The 27,453-nt window shown below is 48.1% G+C and overlaps 1 protein-coding gene and 1 long non-coding RNA gene across 2 annotated transcripts; one reads left to right on the top strand and one right to left on the bottom strand.

The window, feature by feature from the left end:
* The first annotated feature begins 805 nt into the window (after positions 1-805).
* On the top strand, positions 806-25,852 carry Nek2 (NIMA related kinase 2). The gene is made up of 11 exons (XM_028882850.2): positions 806-966; positions 8,859-8,949; positions 9,034-9,089; positions 10,270-10,888; positions 11,372-11,589; positions 11,870-12,110; positions 16,009-16,091; positions 16,717-16,843; positions 17,558-17,777; positions 20,770-20,895; positions 23,739-25,852. Exons 4-11 carry the CDS (start codon positions 10,793-10,795, stop codon positions 23,957-23,959), a joined length of 1,332 nt encoding a protein of 443 aa, XP_028738683.1. The 5' UTR covers positions 806-966; positions 8,859-8,949; positions 9,034-9,089; positions 10,270-10,792; the 3' UTR covers positions 23,960-25,852.
* On the bottom strand, positions 2,391-8,063 carry LOC119089135. The gene is made up of 3 exons (XR_005092970.1): positions 7,866-8,063; positions 7,475-7,651; positions 2,391-2,571 (listed from the first exon to the last, which is right to left on the bottom strand). It is a non-coding gene; the product is annotated as an uncharacterized LOC119089135 (long non-coding RNA).
* Positions 25,853-27,453: the final 1,601 nt, after the last annotated feature.

Genomic DNA, 27,453 nt, shown 5'->3' with positions numbered 1-27,453 from the left:
ATAACCTGAAGGAAATAAGTGTGCCTTCATTTCTTTGGCAGAGAGCTGAGTGCCAGCCCCACTCCCCATTTCTAGCACTCCACTCTTGCCTGTTGGGTGTCCTTGCTGCAGATGCTGAACCCGGACCAGCCCAGGGGGCCCATCAGCTTTTCTCTCTAGCCCAGCCTGCAGGAGGAAGGTGGCCCGGCTGAAGTCCTGCAGGCCATCCTGCATGGGAACTAGTCACAAACTCACTGCCAGCCATTGGAGGCTCCCGCGACAACTGCTACTTGAAAAGACATGTCAGAGGGCTGTTTGGTCTTCACAAAGTTTACAGAGATTGTGGCTGGGTCTCTCCACTTCCCTGCCCCATTATGGACTTGTCTGTTGTTTAGTTTGGGTGTTCAACATTGAAGCCAGGGCCCCATGCCTGCTAAGTTACCACTTAGCTGCACCCCCAGTCCCCCATCTTCGTTTAATCCCCCCCCCCCCCGTGATGTTGTGTAAAGGTTGAGTACATGCCACCATGCCTGTGTGGAAGCTACAGGATAATCTCTTCCTCCACCTTTCCATGGGTTCCGGGGATCAAACTCAGGCTGCCAGGCTTGAGAGGCAAGGCTTTACCCACAGAGCCATCTGGCAAGCACCCCCGCAAGCTTTGTTTTTGAATTTTACATTTATCAAAAAGTTGTGAAGAGACCAGAGAGAGTTTCCCTTTCTCTAGGTGAGTCCTGCCTGGCTTCCTGCTGGGCGGGGCCTGCTACAGTCCATCAGTTTGTTTTCGATCTGGCTTCCCTTTTTCAGTGGTAAACCGTCAAGCCGAGAGCAGGTTGTCGTCTTCACCTGCATCCCTTCCCGCGTGCCCCCTCACAGACCCATCTGCAGCCTCTGATGGACCTCACCCACTGAGCAGGGCTTCCTCAGAGCCGAAGGAGCCAAGAGAAGACTTGGCGTTCACGTGTGTGCTTTCTCTGTTTCATTTGAGAGGTAATATCAGCCTGAAGCATGGGACTTCACCACTTCCAGCTTGGTTTTCTTTCCTGGCAAATGGGAACAAACAATTCTTCAGCCATGGCCCTGATAAGTGGTGGGGACTCCATGTGCTGCTCTCGACACCTAGCTCTGCAGGCCACACCACCACGTCCCGAGTGCCTGTGGACTCCTCAGCCCCCCGGCTGCCCAGTCCAGAGAGGCCTGGATAGTTATGTTTGACAGTTTATACACTAAAATACCTCACAAAAACAAAGGTGCAAGGAGCTTAAAAAAATTTTAATTCTTATCACTTCCTAAATTTTACTTTTATGTTTATTTATGTGCATCTCTGTTGTGACTGTGTGTATGTCATGTGCACATGGGTGCCACAGAGTTCAGAAGACATTAACAGATCCCTTGGAGTTGGAAGCCCCCCCACACCCCCACACCCCCCGTGTAGGTTTTAGGAGCCAAACTTGGATCCCTGTGAAGAACAGCAAGCTCTCTTAATTCTCCAGCCCCTAAAAACACATTTTTAGCCTGCTGTGGTGTTGCACATCTGTAATTGCTAAACTTGGAAGGCTGAAGCAGCAGGATCATGAGCAAGAAGCCAGGTTGGACTCCATAGTGAGTTCAAGGCCAGCCTGGGCTCCACAGAAAGGCTGTGTCAAAGCTTTAAATGCACTTTTCAAGAGTGACGTTGAGTGGATTGTGTCACAGACAGCCCTCTTTCCCCATCACTCTGTGTGCTCCATTCTGGTTTCTCTGGGCTGTGAGTTAGAGAGAGGGAGGGGGGATGGAGAGAGATCTAGAAACTTTTCTTTTTTTAATATATATTTTTATTTTATAGTTAATTTTACATATCAGCCACGGATTGCACTGTCCTCCTCCTCCCACCCGCCAGCCTTCCCAGCCCAATCCACTCCCCATTCCCACCTCCTTCAAGGCAAGGTCTTCCCTGGGGATTCAGCTCAGCCTGGTAGCTTCAGTTGAGGCAGGTCCAGTCCCCTCCTCCCTACAAAATGTCCCAGCATAGGCCCTAGGTTCCAAACAGCCAGCTCATGCACCAAGGACAGGTCCCAGTCCCACTGCCTGGGAGCCTCCTAAATAGTTCAAGCTAATCAACTGTCTCACTTATCCAGAGGGCCTGATCCAGTTCCATGGGGGCTCCTCAGCTATTAGTTCACAGTTCATGTGTTTCCACTAGTTTGGCTATTTGTCCCTGTGCTTTTTCCAATCATGGTCTCGATATCTCTTGCTCATATAATCCTCTTTCTCTCTCTCTCTCTCTCTCTCTCTCTCTCTCTCTCTCTCTCTCTCTTGGACTCCTGGAGCTCCACCTGGGGCTTGGCCATGGATCTCTGCATCTGCTTCCATCAGTCACTGGATGAGAGTTCTATCATGACAGTTAGGGTGTTCAGCCATCTGATCACCAGAGTAGGTCAGCTCGGGCTTTCTCTCGACCATTGCCAGTAGTCTATGGTGGAGGTATCTTTGTGGATAGAACCTTTTCTTACACTGTGCAGCAAACAGAGGTTTTTCTGGGCGGCAGAGAGGGGGGCGGGGAGAAGCAGGATCCAAATTCAATGGAAGCTTTGAGGCTGATCTCCCAGCTCCTTCCTGGAAGAGAGGAAAGGGGAAGTCCTGTTTGCTTGAGGCTACTACTGAGTCCTGAGCACAGTGAAGAACTAGGTCTTCAGGCCGGTAGGGAAGCCTCCTTGCCTCTAGCACCCCTCACAGCCTCTGACAGACACAAACAGTGGAGAGGCAGGGGCTGGGGAGACAGAGAGGAGAGAGGAGAGGAAGTGAGAGGACGCTCACGTGACTCGGCACTGTGCAGGTGACACCTGTTCCTCACTGGGAAGCAGACCCATGCCTGGCCTCGCTCTTCTGGTTTGTTGAGCTGAGGCTGACAGGAGAGCTACATGGTCCAGCACAGTCTCAGGAGCCCATCAAATTCAAGCCAAGCGGAAGCTAGAGGACAAGCCAGGCCAGCTGGGGATGTTTGTTCTAAGAGATGCCAGCCAGGGCAGCCCAGCCAGAGCCTCGGCAGGCAGGGAAGGTCTCCACCCAGTACTGTGCTTCCATCTATAAGAGCCATCATGCCTGAGGAACAGCTGGGAAGCTGGCTTTGGTCTTGTCCAGCTGTGGAGCAGAGGTGAGCAGTAGCCTGAGGTCTGTGTGGCTGGGAGGAAAAGCTCAGAACCCTGGGTCCCCACACAGCCCAACAAGGATGGTGAGGTCCTCTCAGAGTACACATGCCTGGCCTCTTGGAACAACTGATAACAGTGACATTGGTTTATTGCTGGATTTTGTTCAGATTCCCTCCACCCAAAAGTCCACAAGCCACATAAACCAGCTTTCTTCCTCCTAGGCCTCAGCTAGCATAGTCTTCTTCTGCTACTCATCACCCTGCGCCACTGTTTAATACTTTCTGGGCCTCTTGTTCCACTCTGATTCCTTCTGTGACAAGGAGTGATACCCACCCAGTACCAGGCCTCAGAGGTGGGGGACCGCCTGGGACTTAAAGCCACAGGCTGCACCTTCAGGGTTTTTCTCTTGCCTTTGCCCTGGAAAGCTGTGTCTAAAGGCAACTGAGGTTGTGCTGTGAGGCCACATTGAAAGTGTCGCCCTCTCCAGGCCCAGCTGAGAGATGGCTGGCTAGTTAAGAGTACTTCCAGAGGACCCAGGTTCGGTTAACAGCACCCACCTGGTGGCTCACAACCATCCATAACCCTGGTTCCAGGGGATCTGATGTGAACACCACACATACACACAGGCAAATGCAGGCAAAGCATTCACAAATATCAAATATCAAATAAAAATAAAAATAAATCTTTTTTTTTTTTTTAAAGCACTCTACCCTGGGCAGTGGATGTGCAGCCCCTGAAGGGCTCTACATGCAACTCACCTACACTGGAAGCTTTGGTTCCACCTGCTGATGTCAAAACAAGTTCCCTGTTCAATGTTTGTGAGCCCTCTTCACACCCAGCAAATGCATGCTGTGCTTCCACGCCACCCCCCCCCCACCCCACCACCCTCTCCTCCTCACTCCTTTGGTCCTGTTCAGATCAGCAGTCACCAGAGATAGGGAGGTGTGCACAGCCTCATGCGGCACACCTCCAAGTGTGTGACATGAAATTACTTGCAGGTTAATTCCATGGGAGGGTACCAACGAGGGCAGGAGGGAGTGCAAACAGGTGGCCGGGTAGGTCCCGCAGCTGCCCTTGTAGGCAGCCTAGTGTACACACACACACACACACACACACACACACACACACACACACACACACAGTTCTGTCTGCCCTCCTTCTGGGAGAGGCTTGTGTGATCTTAGAATGAGACCCAGTGTTTGTATGTCAGCCCTTCTGATCTGCTCTGGCTTCCACCTCTGCCCCCCCCCCCATGCCTGTGACCTTCTCTCCTGAGGGAGCCTGGGCTATGCATTACTCCACAGACACACTTTGCAGAAACTCAAAACACACATGCACACACACACTTGGGTCTTCACTGACTTTCCTGCCTCCTCCTGTCCAGAGTAGCCTCTGGCCAGGCTCCCTCCCCACATCTGCTCACTCTGCCACTGGCCAGCTTTCCACATGCCCTTAAGCCCAGCCTTGTTCTCCACATCTCCTCCTCTGACACCCCCATCTGTTCCATCACCCCTTCCCTTATCTGGCATCATGTTCCTCAGGGCTGCTGGGCTGTGTGGCTACACTGCACACTTCTCTTCAGAACACACATATGGTCACACTCACTTGCTCACAACCCCCCCACCGCCGCCGCTCCACCCCTTCTCAAGGGCACCTCAGTAGAGGGCCTTGCTGTTCATTGTGCAACACCTCCTGGCTCACTGTGTGGAAAGCCCTTACAGCCAAGTGCCCAACACAACCCACGGCCCCTGCAGACCTCCGTGCTTCCCCACAGTCCCTTCTCATTCCCATTCCTCTTTCAGAATAGTCGTGTCACCTCCCCAGGCACATTAGCTAGACCCAAGCACATGCCATCTTAGCAGGGTTGGTTTCTGCTGTCTGGGCAGGGCCACTATCGCACTGCATAGAGAAAGTGGCCCGGTCACACAGCATCTTCCCACTGGAGCCCCTTCCAGGTCAAGGGCTGCCTTCTCCCCTTCTCCAGCACCTGCCACTGACTGGTCGCCCCAAGCACTGATGGTAACAGTCAAGAATGAAAAGCATAGGTGCTGCTCTTCCGGAGCACCCAGGTTCCATCCCCAGCACAACCACACACATGGAACGCACACATGCATGCACACGTGCACACACCACCACCACCACCACCACCACCACCACCACCACCACCACCACCATAAAACAAATTAACAAAAATATTTGTTGTTTGTTTTTGAGACAGGGTATCTCTATGCAGTCCTGGCTGTCCTGGAACTCAACATGTAGATCAGGCTGGCCTCAAAACTACACAGACCCAACTGCCTCTGCTGGGATTAAAGGTGTGTACCACCACACCAGCTGGACAAAACTGGAAAAAACTTTGATGAGAATGGAGGTACTACACTGAGGAGGGAGCTACTGCAGGCCGAGCACAGTCGTCCTGTGCCCTGACTCTGGCAGCTGTGGAGAATTTCCACGTGTGAGCACAGCATCGCAGCATTTAAAGCTGGGTCATTTGAGATCTTCCAGGTTAAAGCCTTCACTTTGCAGAGCCCAAAGACCGGTTGCCCGAGCCGCATGGCTCCCGATTCCCAGGCCTGCTGTCTCTGCTCATGCGGTTTCACAATGCTGCCTCCTGAACACTCACACATTCCTGCAAACACATCAGTGGTTACCTACAGTCTGGGCTGCTAAAACAGGATTCCTGGGACTAGGTGATTCATAAGTAACAGGATTTATTGCTCTCTGTTACAGAACTGAGAAATCCGTGATCAAGGCGAGGGCTTGATGACTCTAATGAAGTTGAATTTAATGACATTAAAATGTAATGAAGGCCAAGCCCTCCCTTCTCTTGTAAGGGTACTGACCCAACCACAGGGCAGGGACCCTGAGACCCAATTCTCCCGAAGCCCAGGCTCTTGGCACCTTCACCTTGGGGGCCAGATTTCAGCATGAGAATCTGGGGTGGAGAGACCCAATATCAGACCACAACAGCCCAACTTACCATCTGTGGTTGGCTTTAATGTTCTTAACCAACAGATAGGACTAACATTCTCAGAAACAGGACCCGGAGAAGCAGCCCGGTGACTAAGAGTGTTTGCTGCTCTGGCAGAGGATCCTAACACCCAACCCAAGTGTCTCACACCGCCTGCAAGTCCAGCTCCAGGGGATCTGACGCCCTCTTCTGGCCTCCAAGGGCACACACACACACACACACACACACACACACACACACACATAAACAATTTTAAAATATTTTTCAAGTTATATTATAAATAACAAAACATGTATGATTTATGAAAGGCTAAGTTTATCTCTGTGTTAAACTCCTTGATTTGTCTTCTTGTGTGCAAGTCTGAAACTCTCCCTGTTACACACTGTGAGGCTCTAACGGCATGTGGGGCTCCCAGCCCGGTTCTTCTCATCACGCTCTCCCATAGCCTCCTGTCACTCTGCCCGGCTTGTGTTACAAGGATTCTGTCTGTCCGCAGCACCTGCCGTCACTGTCACGGCAGCTTACTCCCAGCACTGCTTTCCTCGGGTTATTTACTGGGCAAATACTATGTTTTAGTCTTAATTTTTTTGTCTTGTTTTTTAGAGACAGAGTTCCTCTGTGTAGCCCTGACTGTCATGGAACTCACTCTGTGGACCAGGCTGGCCTTGAACTCACAGAGATCCATCTGCCTCTGCCTTGAGTGCTGGGATTAAAGGTGTGCACCCCCACCCCCACCCCCACCCCACCCCACTGGGCTTTCCTTCTTTACGCAGCCATTTCTAGGAGAGATTAATGCACAGGGGACGTCCTGGTCCTCTGGCTCCTACAATCTTCCTGCTCCCTCTTCTTCAATGTTCCTGAGCCATAGGTGAAGGAGCTGTGATGTAGATGTATCCATGGGGCTGGCCTCCCCATGCTCTGTTGATCTCTGCTTTTGTGTCTGGTTGTGGTGTTCTGTGATGGTCTCCATTTGCTGTAGAGGCCTATCCATGGGGCTGGCCTCCCCATGCTCTGTTGATCTCTGCTTTTGTGTCTGGTTGTGGTGTTCTGTGATGGTCTCCATTTGCTGTAGAGGCCTCTTTGGTGAGGGCAGGCACTGCACTTATCTAGGACAGGTGGGCTGAGCACCTACTTTTCATTTTTGAGACAGAGTATCATCATGCTGTCCAGGCTAGCCTCGAACTTGGAATCCTCAACCTCTTGCACTACCACTCTTGGCTCAACCATCTTTTTTTTTTTCTTTAATCTTTTAGCTTCTGGTTGTTACATTCAAAGAAACTCTCCCCTTATTTTTCTTTGTAGAAATCTTTACTAATGACTTTAAAGCATTTCTATAGTCCTAGATGTCAAACTGCCCTAGCTAATCCCCAAGACAAGATTCACTCACAAAATGTCTGACCTGACATCCTCCTGTGCCAGTCTTGGGTCTGCAGGTGGCTGGATGCCGCTCCTCATCATGTGGGGGCACACCGCTCTCTAGTGGGCCGTGTGTGTCAGTGCACCGAGGCTCCTGGAGGAGAGCCGCCGTGTCTCAGGTTCTGGGGACCCTTCAGGGAACTGAGCTAACAGATGCTACCTTTAGTTAAGATGAGGAGACAAGAAAGTAGAAACACCAGGAGCTTGATTCTGGACACAACACAGCTGAGTAGGCCAGGGGCCCCAGGAACAGCCCCGTGGACCCAAAGCACAGTGCAAAAGATCCCTCCCTTGAGATGGCACCAAGTGATGGGCGCAGCTGGGACCTGTCATGCTAAAGCGACACCACCCTTTTTATTATTGTTGTCACACACCTGTCTAGGGCCTCTCTCCAGACTCCCAGGATGGCTCCCCCAAGATAGACAGGCTCAGCCTCAGAGCTGGGGGTGTTTGATGGTTGAATTCTTCAGCGATCACTACAAATATCCGCAGAGGCCTTAATAAGAAGCCTTCCTGGAGGCAGAGCCAGGTGGATCTCTGTGAGTTGGAGGCCAGCCTGGTCTACAGAGCGAGTTCCAGGACAGGTACCAAAACTTCACAGAGAAACCCTGTCTTGAAAAACAACAACAACAACAAAAAGCCTTCCTGGGTCTTCGTTAATTTTTTTCTTTTTTATTCCTTCTCTATTCCAGGACTTGTACTGGCCACAGGGTTTGGGGTCCAGCTGGGAAACCATCACAAATACCCAGTTAGAACAGATTCACATGCACAGTGGTCTCTGAACATCTTGATGAGGCCCCTCAGAGCAGAGATGACAAAGTCGGAATTCAATCTTGTAGGACAAGTTGTGTCCTCTGGATAAACACAATGGAGGGGCATCCTGTTTCCTTAATAAAATGCCTGAACAAAAGCAACTTAGGGAAAGATGGGTTTATTTGGCTCACAGTTCAAGTCCATCATGCTGGGAAAGCAGGAACCTGAGGCAGCTGGTTACTGCATCTGCAGTCAAGAACCAGAAAGAGATGAATGAATGTGTTTAGCTAGCTCTCCCTTGTGTGTGTACTCCAGGACTGTGGTGGTTTGAATGACAATGGTCCCCACAGACTCACAGGTTGGAATGCTTGGTCCCCATTTGGTAGAACTATCTGGGGAAGGATTAGGAGGTGTGGCCTTGTTGGAGAAGGCGAGTCACTGAGGGTGGGCTTGGGGGTCTCCCTCTCTCCCCACCTCCTCTCTGTCAGTTGTCATCTCAACAAGTAAGCTCTCAGCTACTGCTCCAGTGCCAACCCTGCTCCCTGCCGCCAGGACAATGAACTCACCTTCTGAAACTGTGAGCAAGTCCCCAACAAAAATCCTTTCTTTAATAGGTTGTCTTGGTCACGGTGCCTCTTCTCAGCAATAGAACAGCGACGAGGCAAGGCCTCAAGGACTCAACGGAATGTTGCTGCCACTTTTAGGGTGTGTCTTCTCAATTCAATTAATTTAACATAATCAAGATAAGGCATGCTCAGAGGCTAACCTGATCTACGCCATCCCTTGCAGGTGTGCCCAAAGGCTTGTCTCTTGTCAAGATGGCAATCGACAGTAACCATGAAGGGGTAAGGCATGGAGGTGGGGATACAAGCAGAATTTCCAACACACAGAATAGTAGATGCTAAGGGGGTGTTGAGGAGCTGATAGTATGCTGGGTTTGGAGCAAAGAGTAAGAGCATCGTGTCCATAAAGGTGATGGGCTGGGTGTGAGGCAGGCTAGCCAATGAGCTCAACACAAACACCAGTGCACACACACTGCACAGCACACACTACGTAATGACCTCAGCCATTTGTAGCTCCTTATATAACTTCTGAAGATCTAAATTAATCCTACTCCTGTGAGGTGAGACGATGTCCTTGAATGTTAATTTAAAAGTTCTCCTGGCTGACAATTCCAATTAGCTTATACTAAATTCAGTGCATGAAATACATTCTTTATTTTTAACATAAGGAGGCTTCTAATTCTTATTAATAGGACATCAGGTTCTTTTCAATCACACTACGAACAGATATTTTAAGAACAATGACCTATTTATGCACCAGATCATTAGCTTTCTGGTAATGCACATTAACCTCTCGATGCCCTCAGTTAAAAATGGGGCTGCTTCATTGGCTGCCTGAGCTGAAGTCAGTAAACTGCACTTAGTACCCCACATAGGCTATTTGGGAACACTTTTCCTAACACTTTTTTTTTTCTTGGCAGATGTCTTAGAGGTAAAATTTTACTGTCTCTGTGTGGTGACCAGTGTGTTCTGGATGCTCCCATACTCCACCCCTAGGTTTTGGATATTCTTATATGTTGCACAGGTCTCTCAGTTTTAATGTTCAGAGATATAATCTATGGTAACTGTGCCCAGAACTCACATGTCAACTCTGTTATTATGAATAATATTAGAATACTATGAATACCCATTAAAAAATTTTTTTTAATCAGTTCTTTTCTGGGCAGTTGGGCCCCAGCAAATGAGTTAAGCCGAGTTTCCATTTTCCTCATGAGAAAGATGGAAACACGGGTTCCTTCTCTTCCTCCCCACCACCCCCCGTGTCTCTTCAGGGGTGGAGGTGGGGCGTAAGACAGGGTCCCTTAACATGGCCCTGGATGTCCTGGAACTTACTAGGCAGACCAGGCTGGCCTCGAGATACCCGCCTGCGTGCGCCACCGCGCCGGGCTGGAGCAGGGATCCTTGCTCCCTAGGTGTGTATGGAGGTATACAAAGCTCTTGGCTCACTCTTCACGTCCCTCAGGGTCATCGAGTCCTCAACACACACGGCTCAGGTGCAGAGGAGACCGGAAAGGGTGAGGGTCAAAGTGGAAAGGTCGAAAGGCGGGAGCCTCTGCACCGAGAGCTCGCTGGACCTCCGTTACCCGAGCGACCGCGACGGAGGACAGCATCATGGAGTCCCAACAAGCTTTGCGAGCCCAGCTCCCCGGAGTTTCCTGCGCGGCGCCTGCTCCATCAAGCAACCAGACGCCCACACCGACGCCGACGCGGTTGCCTAGCGACACGTATTTCCCCAAGATGCTTAGCAGTGTTATGTCTCCTCAGCCAATCAGAGCTAAGAGGCACCTTCGCCGTCGACCAATAGATGGCGAGGCCGCGGCCCGCGACGGTTGACCGGGCGGCCGGTAGATCTCGGGCTCGGGAGGTTGGCGCGGTTCCCCGGGCGGCAGGGCTGCGGCACGGCGCGGTTGGCCTGCGGCGGGCTGAGCCTGGGCTCCTGGGGCGGGGCGGGGTGCTACGGTTATCCCGGTGCGCGGCCACCCGCCATGCCGTCCCGGGTGGAAGACTACGAGGTGCTGCACAGCATCGGCACCGGCTCCTACGGCCGCTGCCAGAAGATTCGGAGGAAGAGCGACGGCAAGGTGAGGCATCGCCGCCGTGCGGCCCGTCCGGTGGAAGAGCAAGCCTCGCCTACACCGGGGAGGGGCAGGGCAGCTCACCTGAAGGACCTGACGAAAGCCACTTGAGAAGGGAAGGGTTCGAGGGTGCGGGCCATCGTGGCCGGAACGCATGGTGGCAGGAACTCGAGGCCCCTGGTCACTCTGTATCCGCAGGGAGCCCAGAGGTGTGCTCCGCTGGCTTGCTGCTTCTTGGCACCACCCACATTTAGGGTGGGTCTTCCCACTGGAATGAACCCAGTCTAGACTCCCTCGCTGACCTACCCAGAGATCTGCCTCGTAGATGATTTTAGATCTGCCAAATTGACTATTAACCACCATAATGACCTTGAGTTGTAATATATATTGACATGTGAGGTAGTGGGGGGGTTGTTTTTCAAGTTTGGACTTTTCATTTGTTGTCTCTGAGGATAATAAATTTTATACCTTGGAAACGTTGTGTTTCAGATACTGGTGTGGAAAGAACTTGACTATGGCTCCATGACGGAGGTGGAGAAGCAGATGCTTGTGTCTGAGGTGAACTTGCTTCGGGAGCTGAAACACCCAAACATCGTCCGTTACTATGATCGTATTATCGACAGAACCAACACAACCTTGTACATCGTGATGGAATACTGTGAAGGAGGGGACCTGGCCAGTGTCATTACAAAGGGGACCAAGGAAAGGTAAGTGGTGACCTTTGACTGTAAGCTGGAAGGGTATAGCTTTGTTGTTAAGCACATTGTGTTGGGAACAGGGACAGAGCCCTTAATAATATAGTAGAAGGTTCTTGTATTTGTTTGGTGGGTGCACGGGACATTAGAAAATCCTTAGTGAAACAATACCCATATTTCATATTTAATAATTTACTTCCATGTTTGTGCACTTTGAAAGTTGAAATAGTTTATCCTGCATTCAGTGATTTTATTCAGGATCATAAAATGTGTGATTGCTTTTTTGCTCCAGACAATACTTAGAGGAAGAGTTTGTCCTTCGAGTGATGACTCAGTTGACCCTGGCCCTGAAGGAGTGTCACAGAAGGAGTGATGGTGGCCACACTGTGCTTCATCGGGATCTGAAGCCCGCCAACGTCTTCCTGGACAGCAAACACAACGTCAAGCTTGGGGACTTTGGACTAGCGAGAATATTAAACCACGACACGAGTTTTGCAAAAACGTTTGTTGGCACACCCTATTACATGTCTCCTGTGAGTATCTCAGAATTTAGAGACTTTTTAATGTCTTAGGCGAAGCATTCAGATGCAAGGGAACTGAGGCTTGGATTGCTAAATCCAGTAGCCCGGAATTTACAATACAGTTTTAAGTTTCTATTTATTTATTTTTCCTCAGTACTAGGGATTGAACCTAGACTGTCAGGCATTTGAAGCAAGTACTGTACCACTGAGCTACAACCCAAGTTCTTTTATATATAATATATATTTTTAAAATCTTATTACTTATGTATACATGTATGTGTCTTGTGAGTGTATGCGTGTGTGGGTAATGGTGGAGACTGGAAGAGGGAATGGAGTCACCCACCTCACACTCAAGCTGGAGTTCCAGGCGGTTGTGAGCTCCCTGACATGGATGCTGGGAGTTGAACTCTGTCCTCTGGAAGAGCATCAAGTGTTTAACCACTGGCCTCTCTTCAACCCTCTTAGATTATTATTTTTTTTTCAAAGGGACTGCTTGGTCATTTAATTCCTCAGTATTCGGCTATAGCTTTTTTTTAAAAAAAAGGATTTATTTATGTGTATGAATGTTTTGCCTATATGTGTATAAGTGTACATGTGTGTGCCTTGTGTCCGAGGGGGTCAGAAGACAGCACTGGATTATTTGGAACCAGAGTATGGATGGATGTGAGCTGCCATGTTGGGGCTGGAAATCAAACCCAAGTCCTCTAAGAGCAACAAGTGCTCTTAACCACTGAGCCATCTCTCCAGTGTGTCCCAGCCCCTAGGGTTTCTCTGTACCCCTGGCTGGCCTGGATCCTACTATGTAGACCAGGCTGGCCTCGAGCTCATTGAGATCTGCCTGCCTCTGCTGGGATTAAAGGTGTGCGCCACCATGCCCAGCTTTTGTTTCCTTTTTTTAAATGGCCATATGTACTAAGTTCTAGGGCTACAGTATATAGTGTTTAAAAGCAACAGTGTTTCGCCGGCTGGTGGTGGCGGCGCACGCCTTTAATCCCAGCACTCAGGGAGGCAGAGCCAGATGGATCTCTGTGGGTTCAAGGCCAGCCTGGGCTACAGAGTGAGTTCCAGGACAGGCTCCAAAGCTACACAGAGAAACCCTGTCTCAAAAAACAAAAAAACAAACAAACAATGACAAAAAACAACAGTGTTTCCTAAGGTGTCAATCCTGAACACATGACCCCAGACTCCCTGGAAGTATTTTTTTTAACATGTAGACTCCTGGGCCCTGAGTGCAGAAACTGGAGGCAGCTGGTCACACTGTATCAGCAGGAAGCAGAGAGATAAATGCATGTATGTGCACAGCTCACCATCACAGTGACCTCTGTTTGAGGCTTGGGCCCTTCTCACATGGGCATCTTGTTTTTACCGTGTTAATTTCTGTTCTTGCGGCTCCTTGCCTGCATTTACAGAGAGCTTCCAAAATTTCTCACCATCCCAAGGCACCTTCTGTGAATATCATTATATTCTTGTACGAATTTATTAATTATTGCTCTCTCTTTTTTTTTTTTTTTTCCAAGACAAGTTTTTCTTTGTAGCCCTGGCTGTCCTGGAACTAGCTTTGTAGACCAGGTTGGTCTCAAACTCACAGAGATCCACCTGCCTCTCCCTCCCGAGTGCTGGGATTAAAGGTGTGCGCCACCACTGAGCAGCTGTTCCTCATTTCTTAGTATTGGATTGCAGAACATAAAATGAAATTGTTGAGGCAAGGGCATGACAGTTTTTAGCTGTCATTAGATGTCAAGATCCTAGGGCATGCCTTTAATCCCAGCCTGGTCTCCATAGGGCTCTAGGCCAGCTAAGACTACATAGTGAGACCTTGTCTCAAAAAACAAAAACAAGCAAACAACAAATAAATAAACGAACACCAGCCAACCTTGAGTCCATAAAGAACAGCATTGAGTTTAACTATAAGATACTAGCAGAGATTTCTTTAGTAATCCACAGAGATGTCTAGGATCTTCTAGATATATAATCATGCTAATAGAGCTGGTGACAGCATAAAACTTTGTTTTCAGAACAGCCCAGTTTTCCCATGGTGTCCTATTCCACACAGAAAGCTTGACTACAAAGGGAAATCAGGGAGTTAACACCTGCACAATTGTTTTGTGCCTCCTTTTCCCACCTGCCCTTGTGACTAGATGGATTCTATTTCCCTGAGGCATAAGTTGGGAGAAGTGTCGTCAGCCTAAGGAAGTTATTGCTGTGGTTTATAACAGTGGACTGGAAAAAAAATGTGTGTATTTGAATATAAAGGAATAGTTAAATTAGATTTTTGTACCTATATCTACTAAGATGTGAACTAAATTCATGTTTTGATTACTCTAGCTTTTTTTATAATTCATTCATTTATTTTGATTTAGAAAACGTGTGTGCAAGCATGTGTTGCCAGTGGAGGCCAGAAGAGGGCAGCAGATTGCTGGAGTTAATAAGCCATTCTTTTTTTTTTTTTTTTTTTTTTTTTTTTTTTTGGTTTTTCGAGACAGGGTTTCTCTGTGTAGCTTTGCGCCTTTCCTGGAACTCACTTGGTAGCCCAGGCTGGCTTCGAACTCACAGAGATCCACCTGGCTCTGCCTCCCAAGTACTGGGATTAAAGGCGTGTGCCACCAATCCCCAGCAATTTGTTTATCTTTGAGGCAGAGTCTCATGTAGCCCAGGCTGGCCTTGAACTTGCTATTTAACAGAGGATGACCTTGAACTCCTGATCCTCAGGCCTTTAACTTGGGTGCTGGATTATAGCTGTGTTCCACCAGCCATTTCCTTTGATTTTTAAAATGGAGTGTCTAGTTGGTGCCCACAGCTGTGTGTGGTCCCAGCTGCCTGGAGGCTGAGGCAGATGTCTGAACTCAGGAGTCTGAGACACTGTCTCTAAACAAAACAAAATAAAATGGTGTTTACTTCCCGTGAGGGCAGTGGGGAGCGCTCTCCAGTGCTGGCCTTGAATCGTGTCAAGCCCACAATAAGCACTGTATTTGTGAAAATGAGATGAGTGAATGAGTTGCGTGTGGTAAAGTTGCCAGGACAAGCTCATCCCCTATTTCATTATACACTTGAGGATGAAGTGGAGGCCCCCGTCGTTATTACTGTAGGCTAAGCTACGTTGGTCCTTTGGATGTGAAAATTTTAACTATAGACAGAAAATTTAACATTGTTTCTTCTTAAGTGAACATTTTCAAAGTAAACTTTGAGGTTCCATTTCATTTTCAGTTTATTGATTTATTTATTGTGGGTTTTGTTTTTGTTTTTTCCTTTGGATTTTTGAGACATGGTTTCTCTGTGTAGATTTTAGAGCCTATCCTTGAACTCACTCTGTAGACCAGGCTGGCCGAAACTCACAGAGATCCACCTGCCTGTGTCACCCCGAGTGCTGGGATTAAAGGCGTGGGTCACCACTGCCCGGCCCCGTTTGTTGTTGTTTTTTGACAGTAACTTACAACCTGGGTCACCCTAGAACTTGTTATGTAGCTGAAGATAACTTTGAAATTTTTTAGGTTTTTATTTCATGTGTAGAAGTGTTTTGATTGCATTCATGTACACCAGAAGTGTACAGTGCCTGGGGAGACCAAAGCGCATTCGATCCCCTGGAACTGGAGTTACAGGTTGTAGTGAGCTGTCATGTGGGTGCTGGGAATGAAGCCTGGGTCCTCTGGAGGAGCGGCCAGTCCTAACTGCTGAGACATCTCTCCAGCCCCATCTTGAATTTCTGACCCTTGCCTCTACTTCCCAAGTGCTGAGATTAAGGTGTGGGCCACCACACCTCGTTGATTTTGTGTTTGGGGTCCAGCCCAGATGTTGTGCATGCGGGCAGGCTCTCTGCTAACTAAGCTGCCTCCCCAGCTGTCAGGGTTGAAAATTTAAACTTTGAAATAAAACAAGCTCTCAACTCCTTGCTACTTCTCACCTTCTCTTCTAGGAGCAAATGAGCTGCTTGTCCTATAATGAGAAGTCGGACATCTGGTCGCTGGGTTGCCTGCTCTATGAACTGTGTGCATTAATGTGAGTAGGGAGACAACATCTGAGCCCAGGCTGACTCTGTTGGTCACCCGTCACTGGGCCCTGTTAAAGCTGACTTAGAAGACAAATTAAAAACAACAATACCACACCCTGACTTCTACAATTAAGAATGGAGCTCATGGGGCTGGGTCCTGCTTTGTTCAAGGATCTGTGTTTCCCAGTGAAACCGACACGGAGCTCAGGGCAGAGGTCATAGGTCAGGGGGACAGAGCAGGAATGCCGCAGGGGTCTGGAGAACAGGGTCTGCTCTTGACACCCTCCTCCTTCCCATCTAAGCTGTTCCCAGAACACGGTTCTCCAGGGATGGAGAAGAGAGTCTTGCTCCCCGCTGACACAGTTTGGGCCGTGCTTCTGGATACAGTAGGTAGAAGGCAGGGTGCTGCAGAATATCCAGAACATACGGGTCGGACCCCCGGAATGTAGGCAGTACCAAGAAACTGCTAAGCACAGCCACAGAAGAGCCCCAGATGGGGAAATAGAATGCCAGGCAGAGCCCAGCGTTTTATTCCTGTTATTTGCATTCATTTAACATTTTTTAAACTTCCTTTTCCCTTGCCTCCTCTTCTCTCCCTCTTTTCTCTTTTATTTATTTATTTTTAAATCCCAGGCCTCCATTTACAGCCTTCAACCAGAAAGAGTTAGCTGGGAAAATCAGAGAAGGGAGATTCAGGCGAATCCCCTACCGCTACTCTGACGGGTTAAATGACATCATCACTCGGATGCTCAATTTGAAGGTAATGGCGGCCAGGCGATCCATTGGGTAAACTTTGGAGTGCACATTCTGCTGTAGACAGATGAGGACTGAAGAAGCATCCTCCCTGACTAAATACTGTGTTGGCTAAGGTGAAAGCTCACAGGTGTGGAAACACACACCTTGAACAACCTTCGCGCCTCACTTCCTGTTTTCCTTGCCACCTTTCGCCCCACTAACTGACAGCTAGTCCATGGGAAGATTGAGAGAAGGGGAAGGGACCAGGTCTGGGGCCTTATTACTCTCCTTGTCCCTTGGGATTAGAGACCAGAACCAGGGAGAAGGGGACAGCAGAAGGAAGTGACCTGACAAAAGGTTTTCTGGCCCATGGGACGAGAGGCAGATGTTCGTGTGTGTGTGTGTGTGTGTGTGTGTGTGTGTGTGTGTGTGTGTGTGTGAGTGTGAGTGATAGGCTTGAAGGCTGGTGAGGATGTCCTTAACAGTATTTAGAGAAACAAAGGTCTCACTGCCCCCAGCAGACCCCAGTGGTGCCCAGTGTGTGGCGTCCTGCAGGGCCTGAGCATCCTTAGAAGGGTGGGGTGAGAACAGGTGAGTTAAAACCTGCGTCAGCTTGCAGACCCAGAACCTAGTGACCAGTAGCCTTGTTTCTCCAGATGTTTCTAGATAAAGGAAGTGTCTCTTGTCTTGTTTATTCTCCAAATGTAACTGTGGCCCGCCTGCCACCCTGTTTGTCCAGGATTACCACCGACCTTCAGTGGAGGAAATCCTGGAGAGCCCTTTGATAGCAGACTTGGTTGCGGAAGAGCAAAGGAGACATCTGGAGAGGAGGGGCCCGCGCTTGAGCGAGCCTTCAAAGCCGCAGGCCTCCAGCCCTGTGCTGAGTGAGCTCAAGCTGAAGGAGATGCAGCTGCAGGACCGAGAGCGTGCACTCAGAGCTCGAGAGGACAGTCTGGAGCGTGAGTCGTGCCTGGGGCCAAGGGAGCCAGTGGCCTGTGCCATGGGGGAGGTGTGGGGTTTGAACAGAGGAGCTTGTATGTACAGGCCCTCTTAGAACCTTTTGTTTCTTTCTAGTGGTGGGGAACTGGGATTGAATCCAGGACTTTGTGAATACCAGTGAGCTACATCTCAGCCCTTTTCTTTTGAGTATGGTTCTCAACCTGGGGGTCACGGCCCTTTCACAGATGTCGCCTAAGATTATGGGAAAACACTTACTTCTGCTGGTCTTAGGAATCTCCTCCATCTGTCTCCAGGTGGATCCACCCACATACAAGTGCCTGGGGTTGTAACTTCATTGTGCCAACTCCATCATAGACACCTGGAACAAATACAAGTGTACATAATAGAGATGGTATCATGATGTACTTTTGCAGACCAGTCACATATATGTAGAGAGTAGCAACTGTGTTGACAACATCAGTATTGGAGATAAAACAATGCTTTATGAATTATAATTACTGGGTAAAAGTAAAATCATCAACTACAGAAAAAATCTGTACCATGGGAACTTCCTGTGGATGCTGATCAGATGTGGTTGATGTGAATACTGCCCCCTTTTGATAGTAACTGGTATGTAAAAAAAAACACACAATGGTAAATCATAGGAAACTCCAGTGTACTGCATTGACTGAATTATGCCATGCATCATCTTTTGGATTAGTAAAGCTGTTGTTATATATCGTTTTCATTAGAAAACCATCCCATGACAATGGTTGTGTAGAAAGGAATGTTAAGAAAAGAAAGTATAATGAGGATTTTTTACAGTATGGTTTTACTTTAGTAATTACAGCAGGAATTGAGAAATTGCACTGTGTTATTTGTTGTGAAGTTCTGTCAGACGGAGCCAAGCAAACTAAAATGCCATTTTGATAACAGCATTCGAGCTTTGCTGCAAAGATATACAAACTGTTTTAGGAGCAAAGCTGATGGACTTGATACTGGTGGCAAGAACCACAAACAAAACATAGCAGCCTCTGAAGCTTCACATTTGGAGGCACTCAGAATTGCCAGGACCATGAAAGGAAACCTGACACTGTTGCTAAGGAGTTACTGTTGCCAGTGGCCGGAGACACTGTTGAAGTTGAGACGAACTTGTTACACAGTTGAGTGCAGTTTCCCTCTCTAAGGACACTGCAGGAGAATGGATGGCAGTGCTGAGGGTCTTGATCAGGTAACAGGTACTGTGTACATGAGGTGTAGTCATGGTGGTGGCCTTAAAGGTGAGCTGCTTTTTATGCAAACCTCTTGAATCAATACTGCGCGTGATGTATTTGACAGAGTTGGTTCATCCCTGAAAGAGCGGAAGCTCTCTTGGGAAAGCTTGTGGTGTTGGCACAGATGGTGCTCCAGCTGTGCTGGGATGTCATCTGGATTCAGCGTTTGGTACTGAACACCAGAGTCATCCGAACTCACTGTATGATTCATCAGCAAATATCAGCAGTGAAGACAGTGCCGCAGGAGTTACAGGAAGTCACGAAAGGCATGAATTCGTCGGTTTGTAAAGGTGAGCGCTTTAAACGATCGACTGTTTGCTCAGCTATGCTACAAGGTGGATCCGTGGACAAAGCTATGCTCTTTCACGCTGAGGAGAGATGGTAGGCAAGAGGAAACGTTTTAAAATGCGCTTTTGACCTTCATGATGAACTCAAAATGTTTTTAATCAGAAAGCAAGACTGCAGTTCAAAGCACTTTCCAGCGATGAAAACGAGTTGCAGAAAATAACTTATTTGGTTGACATCTTTGCCATCTTGAATGAGTTAAAGTTATACTGCAAGGACCAAATGCAACATGCCTCGATTTGTCTGAAAACATCAGATCATTCCAAATGAAACTTTAGCTTTGGCAGAAACAGAAACAAATTGGATGATAATAGAATTCATATGTTGCCTACCTTATTGGGGCTTTCTTTGAGGAACGTGACATTGAATCAGGTGATAATTTCTGTGAAAGAACACTTGGACAGGGCAATGATGGTGCATGCCTTTAATCCCAGCACTCGGGAGGCAGAGGCAAGAGAATCTCTGAGTTCAAGGCCAGCCTGGTCTACAGAGCAAGTTCCAGGACAGGTTCCAAAGCTACACAGAAAATCAAACAAACAAACAAAAAAACCAAAACCAACAACAACAAAACACACTTGCACCTGCTTGCGGATGACAATTCATTGTATTTTCCAAATCTCCCTGACACCCATTTGCACGTGCCAGAAGCCCATTCACAGTTGACATTGAAGATGTTCCCGATGAACTTGTTAACAGCTGTGCAGCAAGAACTGACTTCTCTACAATGTCAGTTACACAATTCTGGATCAAGTGTTGGTTCATAGCCTTTCTGTCTGAGACTGTTAACCTTCTTCCATTTCCAACAACATATCTTTGTGAAACAGGGTGTTCCAGCTTGCTGGTTATCAATCCTAAACACAGAAGTAGACTTGTTGTGGAAGATGTCTTTGTGTGCTCTTACAGAGACTGCCCCGAGAATATGTGATCTGGAGAGAAAGAAGCAATCTCAACCTTCCACTGACGTTGGCTGTTTACGAATACTGTCACAAAACGTGGCATATAGTTTACTATTGTTATACTACAACTGTTACCCATGCTACAGCATGCTTCAAGACAGAATTTCACAACATATAATTACATATTGTTTTTGTGATTAATCACTATGCTTTAGTTATGTTCAATTTGTAATAATGAAAGCACATCCTGCATACCAGAAATTTATGATTTATAACAGTAGCAAAATTGTAGCTATGAAGTAGCAACTAAACAATTTTATGTTTGGGGGTCACCACACCATGAGGACCTGTGTTAAAGGTCACAGCGTTAGGAAGGTTGAGGACCACTATGATAAAGGAACCTTCCCGAGTGATGAGACAAATGGGGAGATTCCAGATGTAAGTGGTTTTATGGCCAGGGCCCTTACTTGTTTCTTTTTTTCCTTTCCTTTTTAAAGAGAAGGAACGTGAACTTTGTATTCGAGAGAGACTAGCGGAGGACAAGCTGGCCAGAGCCGAGAGTCTGGTGAAGAACTACAGCTTGCTGAAGGAGCAGAGGTTCCTGTGTCTGGCTAGTGGCCCAGGTATGTCTGTCCGTCCGTCCTTCCGTCCGTCCGTCAGTTCTGCATACACTGTCCCCATGTGGACATGTACAACCAGTGTGACCGTCAGGCGTTTGTAGTGCTTTAATTTACAGGCTCAGATGTCAGGTGACTTCACTGAGCATGTGTACTGGAGTGGGAATGAGATTCTGTTGGTGTTGTGACTGATTTCCTGGGTGAGACCTGAGACAGCTTCACCCACCTTATCAAACGACATGGTTCATACTTAAATATTTAATTTTTGAAATGTAAACATTTTCAAAACTATACATTTCAAGTTTTTCTCTGGATATTATTTTCTTTGGTTATGTTATCAGAACTATATTTCTCTTCATTTTCAAGTAAAACCTTGGTATTTTCAAACTGGCACACTTCAGTCATCATAGAAGGTATGGATTAACAGGCATGGTGGTAAAAATCTGTAATTCTATCATGTGGAAGACAGGGGAATTGCTAGGAGTTTGAGAGCAACCTGTTCTCCATAGTGAGTTCAGCCAGTCTTAACAAAAAGGGGGAGGGGACTAGAGAGATGGCCCGGGTTAGTGCTTCCTGTCTCAGTCACTGTTCTACCGCTGTGAAGAGACGCCATGTCCAAGACAACTTAGAGAAGAAGCATTTCATTGTGGCTGGCTTGTAGCTCCCGAGGCCGAGTCCATTATCGTCCTAGCGGGGAGCATGGCAGCAGATGTGCCGCCGCTGGAGAGGAGGTTGAGAGCCGCACCTTCATCCTACCCGCCTAAGTCCCACCCCCAGTGACAGATGGAGTTCCTCCAGCACACCTCCCAATCCTTCCCAAGTATCCCCACCCGCTAAGACTAAGAATTCAAATATACGAGCCTATGGAGTCTATTCTTATTCAGCTTACACTGTTCTTCCTGAGGACTTGAGTTTGGTCCCAGCACCCATAACCAGCCCCCTGCCTGGAACTCTGGCTCCAGGGGAACCCAAGTCCTTTTCTGGCCTGTTCAGGCCCTTGTACTCACATGCACATAACCCCTCCTTCAATCCACACACATACACACACATAATTTACAAAATAAAAATAAACAACAAAAAAGAAAATACAACTTGGGTTTCCAAGATGGCTGAGTGGGTGACCCAAATTTACTCTCTAGGACCCTGTGGTGGAAGGAGAACCCTGCCTCCCAAAATTTACCCTCTGACACTACACACCTTCACTCCCAGCTTTCAGGGGGCAGAGGCAAGCAGATAACTGTGAGTTTGAGGCCAGCCTAGTCTACACAGCAAGTTCTAGGCTAGCCACAAAATAAGGAGAAAAACTGGTGTGCTTCATATTCACACTCAGATCATCACCGAAGACCCTTTGGAGACTGCTCTTCATCTAAGAGTGTGTTGACACCTGCCCTGGTGTCTTTGAGCAAAGGTAGAAGCTGGGTGAGGTGCATAGATGGGTGTGTACAACACCCTTGAATCATGGTGTTTAAAGAAAGCCACAGAGCCCACTGCAGCTCCGACTTGAGTCTTGAGTGTTACACACCTGAGTGTGTCAGAGCCACAACAAGCCGCAGAGCAGGGGTGAGTAGATGCCAGCTCAGGCCCAGGACATTGGCAAGATGCGATGTCCTTTTGTACAGTGGGACTGTAAAGTCCCGCCAAGTGCAGCCCGGTGGGCAGCCGCGTCTCGAAAGCCCTCTGTCTGCTCAGTGAAGCCTGCTTGCTGCTGGATGCACTGCTCTTTCTCTAAACCCTTTCTCGGTCCATCCGTTAGAGACGCCATGGTGTGAAAGTGCAGTGTTGGTCGTGGCGGGAGACAGCTGCCTCTTCCGCACTGGTGCTAGCCTCTTGCCTCTCCCGCCAGCGGTCTCCCTTCACCTTCCTTGGAACTTAGCTCCCACTTGATCTCCCATGAGCACCACAGCTGGCTCTCTGCACCTCTGTGCCGTCTCCCTGCACACGTCACTTAGCTCCTGCGTGCTTATGGCCTGTCGTCCCCTACCAGAAAAGGCCTTTGTTTGCTCACAGTGGCCATAGTGTAAACTCGGTAAATATTTAAGCATATTTCCTTGAAATGCACACAAAGGGAAATTGAGCCCCCACCAGCACCATCTGTAGTTAGGGGTTATCAGTGCATGTAAGACATGCATCACTCATTCACTGCAGCTCGGCTGGCCTTGCTTGCTCTGCAGTTGCTTAGACACACATTTTGGTGGGTGAACTGTTTGAACGTTGTAAGTGTGCTCTGTAAGAATGCTGTGCTGGTGAGGTTACCTGTCATAAGTTCTCAGGAACAGAGTAAATACTGGTTTCCCACAACCCCAGTGCATTGATCTTTAAGAGAAAAGTTGACTATTAAGAAATCAAAGCATTTGTCCTTGATTATTTGGTGTATTTCAGGGCATGGTGTCAACTCATGCCTGTGTAGCTATGAAGGAGGCTGAGGCAGGAACATCATAAGGTTAAGGACAGCCTGAGCTACATAGCAAGATCATAGCTCAAACAAACAAAACAAAACAAACAAACAACAACAAAAAAAAAAAAAAACGGGCTGGAGAGATGCTTCAGTGGTTAAGAGCACATGCGGATCCTGTAGAGGACCTGAGTTCAGTTCCCAGCACCCACCTAAGGTGTCTCACAACCACCTGTAACTCCAGCTGCAGGAGATCCAGGGCCCTCTTCTGGATCTGGATCTTCTGCACCTGTATTCGCGTGCATGTATCCATGCACGCATTGGTCTCACCATCCTATGCTCCTGACTGCTTGTCCAGAGAATAATACACAGGTGTCAGCTGTAGGTCAGTAACCTTTGACCTGTGTGACAGAGTTGGCCTCAGGTAACACAGACCCCTCTCTTTTTCTTTCTAAAGAACTTGATCTTCCATCATCAATAATGAGGAAGAAGGTTCATTTCCGTGGGGAAAGCAAAGAGAATGCCACAAGGAGTGAGAATTCCGAGAGCCAGCTTGCCAAGTCCAAGTGCAAGGACCTGAAGAAGAGGCTTCATGCTGCCCAGCTGCGGGCGCAAGCCCTGTCGGATATTGAAAAAAACTACCAACTAAAGAGCAGGCAGATCCTGGGCATGCGCTAGGCCAGCAAGGCATGGAGCTCGGTCAGTATTCAGTACCGCCAACCCACTAGAGATTGGTACTCAACTGCTGTAGTTTATGTGTCTGGTTCTGAGCTTCGCCTTTGTGTGCAGTGAGCATGATGCTGGGATTGTTTGTGCTCTTTTTCAGCAACAGATGGACATGTCTCCCTTTTCCTCCTAATATCCCTGTATAGAAAGCATGGTGCCTTTGCTGGTTAGTTGGGCTTTTGATCCTGTGTGCGATTACTACTGGGAATATGAGATGGGACACCATAGATTTTAAGAGAAAATAATGTTAGGGAAAGAATATTTAACCTGGAGGACTCACTGAAAAGTTTGTGACTGAGTGGTGTGCCTGCATCTGTCATGTTTAGTTTTACACTGTAAATCTGCACAGCAGAAACTGCCCAGCATCTGCTGTCCACAACCATGGGTGATGTACGTGGTCCTCAGCCACTCAGTGGTGGTTGTGTGTTGGTGTCTCCTGCCTTCACTGCAGCTGAGGTGTGACCTCACTGGTCACAGGGGATCTGACAGGGCGGGAGTCTTCGCTCTTTCACAGGATCGCATTACAGAGGTCAGGGAGAGCTTTTTTAGTGTGTGACATTACAGGGAAGAGACCCAGCCATTGACCTGAAAGCCCAGCATTCCAGTTCCACGCTGTTTATTGTGCTAGTTAAAATATCAGTGACAGACTCTGGGAGAGAAATGAAAGGGTAGAAGCTTCTACCTAAGAACATGGATTTACCTTCAGCGAAACTTCTGCCGGAACAGTTCCCAGTGAGTGCAGAAGAGGCATTTAGATTCCTGAGGAACCCAAGGAGGAGGCTGACACTGATGAGGCCCTCAACACGCTTGTGCTATGTGGCACGGGAGGGCACCTGGGGACAGGAGGCTGCTGGTGAGCCCAGGAGAGCTGTTCACTGTCATTCTCCACCTGAAATGCCTCTGTGTCCAAGAGACTCACTCTCCCAGTTCTTGTGTGGCCTTGAATAGATGGTTATTTCACTGAAGGACTCCAGATTGTGCCCTATCTGTATTAAGTGCCCCTAAGTATGAACTGAACGGTCTAAAATGCTACAGGGTCTTCATATTTTAAATCACACGTATTGTTCCCTAATGTTAGAGAACTGTCTTTAGAAAGGTGGTCTGTTTAAGGCCACTGGGAAGAAAGCAGGCCACCTTTGACCTCTGTCCACAGCCCCTTGAGACAGCTTCAGAAAAGAACTGTGTGGTGTGCGTTATTGAGGGTGATACTGCCTTCACCTGTGTTAGGGCCAGACATTTGCTTATTAGTTTTCTAAAGACCTCATCAGAAAGAGGTTCATTTGCCTTACTTAATAAGTGCTGTTGGCTGAGAGGGGAGGTCAGAAGCATTTATTTTAATGCCACTTGTCTCATGGTTAAACATACAGACTTCTTGCATTTTAAAATTCTGTGTCCTTTATTGTCTGGGTCTGTAATAACTTGCTTGGGTGTGTAACTTGCCAGGGTTGACTTTTTTAATGCTTTGTGTAAATTCTCTACTGTTTGGCACTTGTAGCTGCAGAAGGCAGTGCCAGGGATCTCTTGCAGCTATGTCTTTGGTGGCAGCTTGGAATGTAAAATATGGTGAGCATCTTATCTGTCTGTTTCTGTGACAACCTACCAGATGGGAAATCCTGTTGAAAACTAGAAACCTGGTGGTTTTTCCTTTATCTTTTTCTCCTTTGGTCTATAATGATATTGGTATAGCAGTACAGAGTAAAATCCTGTATATATACAAATCTTAAGTATGAGGTTTTAAATGTTCCTAACTTTAGAAAACTTAATTGGATACAATTGTTTATGAATAACCAGTCATCTTATTTATACAATTTCCAATACAATAAAAATCTATTTTGTGGAAATTCATCATTGTGATGTTTGGGTGTGTGTGTGTGTGTGTGTGTGTGTGTGGTGTGTGTGTGTGTGTGTGCGCGCGCGCGCGCGTGCGCGCAGATGCATTTGGAGCCTAGAGGGCAACCTCAGGTGTCATTGTTCAGGAATTGTCACCTTGATTTTTGATATGGCGTCTCCCTGGCCTGTGCCTCACCAATTTTGTCAGGCTTGCTATTGCCCGCACCCCAGGGTTCTTCCTCTTGCCTCTGCCTCCTTAGTGTATAGATCACAAGCACATTTACTGCCTCTGACTTTCCATGTGGTGTGGGGCCTGAACTTAGTTCCTCATGCTTGCATAGCATGGCTTTCTGACTGAGCCGTCTCCTTAGCTCATGATACCTGTGTTTGATTTTATTCTCCCGTCTGTCATTTATCTCCCGTTTTCCCACAGTGTGACTCTTTCAGTTTCCTACAGTTGTGTCTTTTGTGTTTATTGGTCTCTGAATTGGATTGAAGAAAAGTGGGTGATGCCCAGGGAGCTGCATCCCACTGGTGAGCTGTAGTGGACTGCACCCTCTCATTGATCACGGAGGCCAGCAGTGCTGACCCGAGCAAGTCTGCTCTACGGGGAACACTGGGTGATGTTTAGACACATTCTTGAAAGTCGTACCTGAGGAGAGGGTGCTGCAAGTGTCCCATAGGTAGAGTCCAGTGATGCTGCTGACTGAGCAGGCGCACTCTCAGGAAGCCTGGCTTGTGCTGGGATGGGCTGGATGGATGTACTGCCACCCTTAGAGAACTTAATTTGGGTTTTGATGGGTTTGGTGTGTGTGTGTGTGTGTGTGTGTGTGTAGACATGTGCCTGTGTGTAGGCACGAAGTTGATGTTGGGTGTCTTTCTCGATCTCCACTTTATTCAGGCAGAGTCCTCCCTGAACCCAGAGCTCACGAGTTAGCTAGCCTATGAGTTAGCATGCCACCTGACCCCACCTGTCTCCCAAGTGCTGCGATCATGAGCAGCTCCCATACCTGCCCGGCTTCTATAAAACTGGCCCCACGCTTGTGCAGGAAGCACCTTGTCCACGAGCCATATCCTAGTCCAGAATTGTTTCTTTCTTTGAGCATGAAGCTGTGAACTTTGCTCCACTCATCATATTTTTATGAAACATTTTCCTGGTGTTGCTAACTGTGTGAGTTTAATATAGACCAAGTCACAGGAGGTTCAGAAGTCAAGGAACTCCTCAGGTGTTCAGACCCAGCACATGGATGGTAATGCAGCTCTCACACAGCAAATGACACTGTGCCCTTCTGCTCCAGGGTTGAGTCTAGCCCCTGGCGGCAGTGTCCTGCGAGGCGGGACTCTCATTCAAGAAGGGAAGGCAAGTGTGTTTCTCCCTGATTAATGTGTCACTTGCCAGTGAATGTTCTAAGAAACACTGGAAAATTATTGACATGAGTTTTATGGTTTGTCTTCATTTGTGCAAGGCCCGTTTTAAGTGGAAATGCCAGAGCCTCTATTCTCTGTGTGGACACCACAGCTCACACCTGTGGTTCATCCCTGGAGAGGCTCAAGGCGTCACTCAACCTTCACCGGGTGCTGAGCACCTGTGGCCTGTTCCCTCCCTGCTCTCCCCT

Source organism: Peromyscus leucopus, chromosome 15 (genome assembly GCF_004664715.2).
Source record: "Peromyscus leucopus breed LL Stock chromosome 15, UCI_PerLeu_2.1, whole genome shotgun sequence".
In the NCBI taxonomy this organism is placed as follows: domain Eukaryota; kingdom Metazoa; phylum Chordata; class Mammalia; order Rodentia; family Cricetidae; genus Peromyscus; species Peromyscus leucopus.
The sequence above is the reverse complement of the archived record's forward strand: the minus strand, read 5'-3'. Positions and strand labels throughout refer to the sequence as shown.

Bases quoted from the DNA above. Each gene is read 5' to 3' on its own strand.
- Nek2 (XM_028882850.2), top strand. From the start codon at position 10,793: ATGCCGTCCCGGGTGGAAGACTACGAGGTGCTGCACAGCATCGGCACC. The intron at 10,889-11,371 runs GTGAGGCATCGC...GTTGTGTTTCAG, and splicing joins GGAGGAAGAGCGACGGCAAG to ATACTGGTGTGGAAAGAACT. The intron at 16,092-16,716 runs GTGAGTAGGGAG...TTTAAATCCCAG, and splicing joins TATGAACTGTGTGCATTAAT to GCCTCCATTTACAGCCTTCA.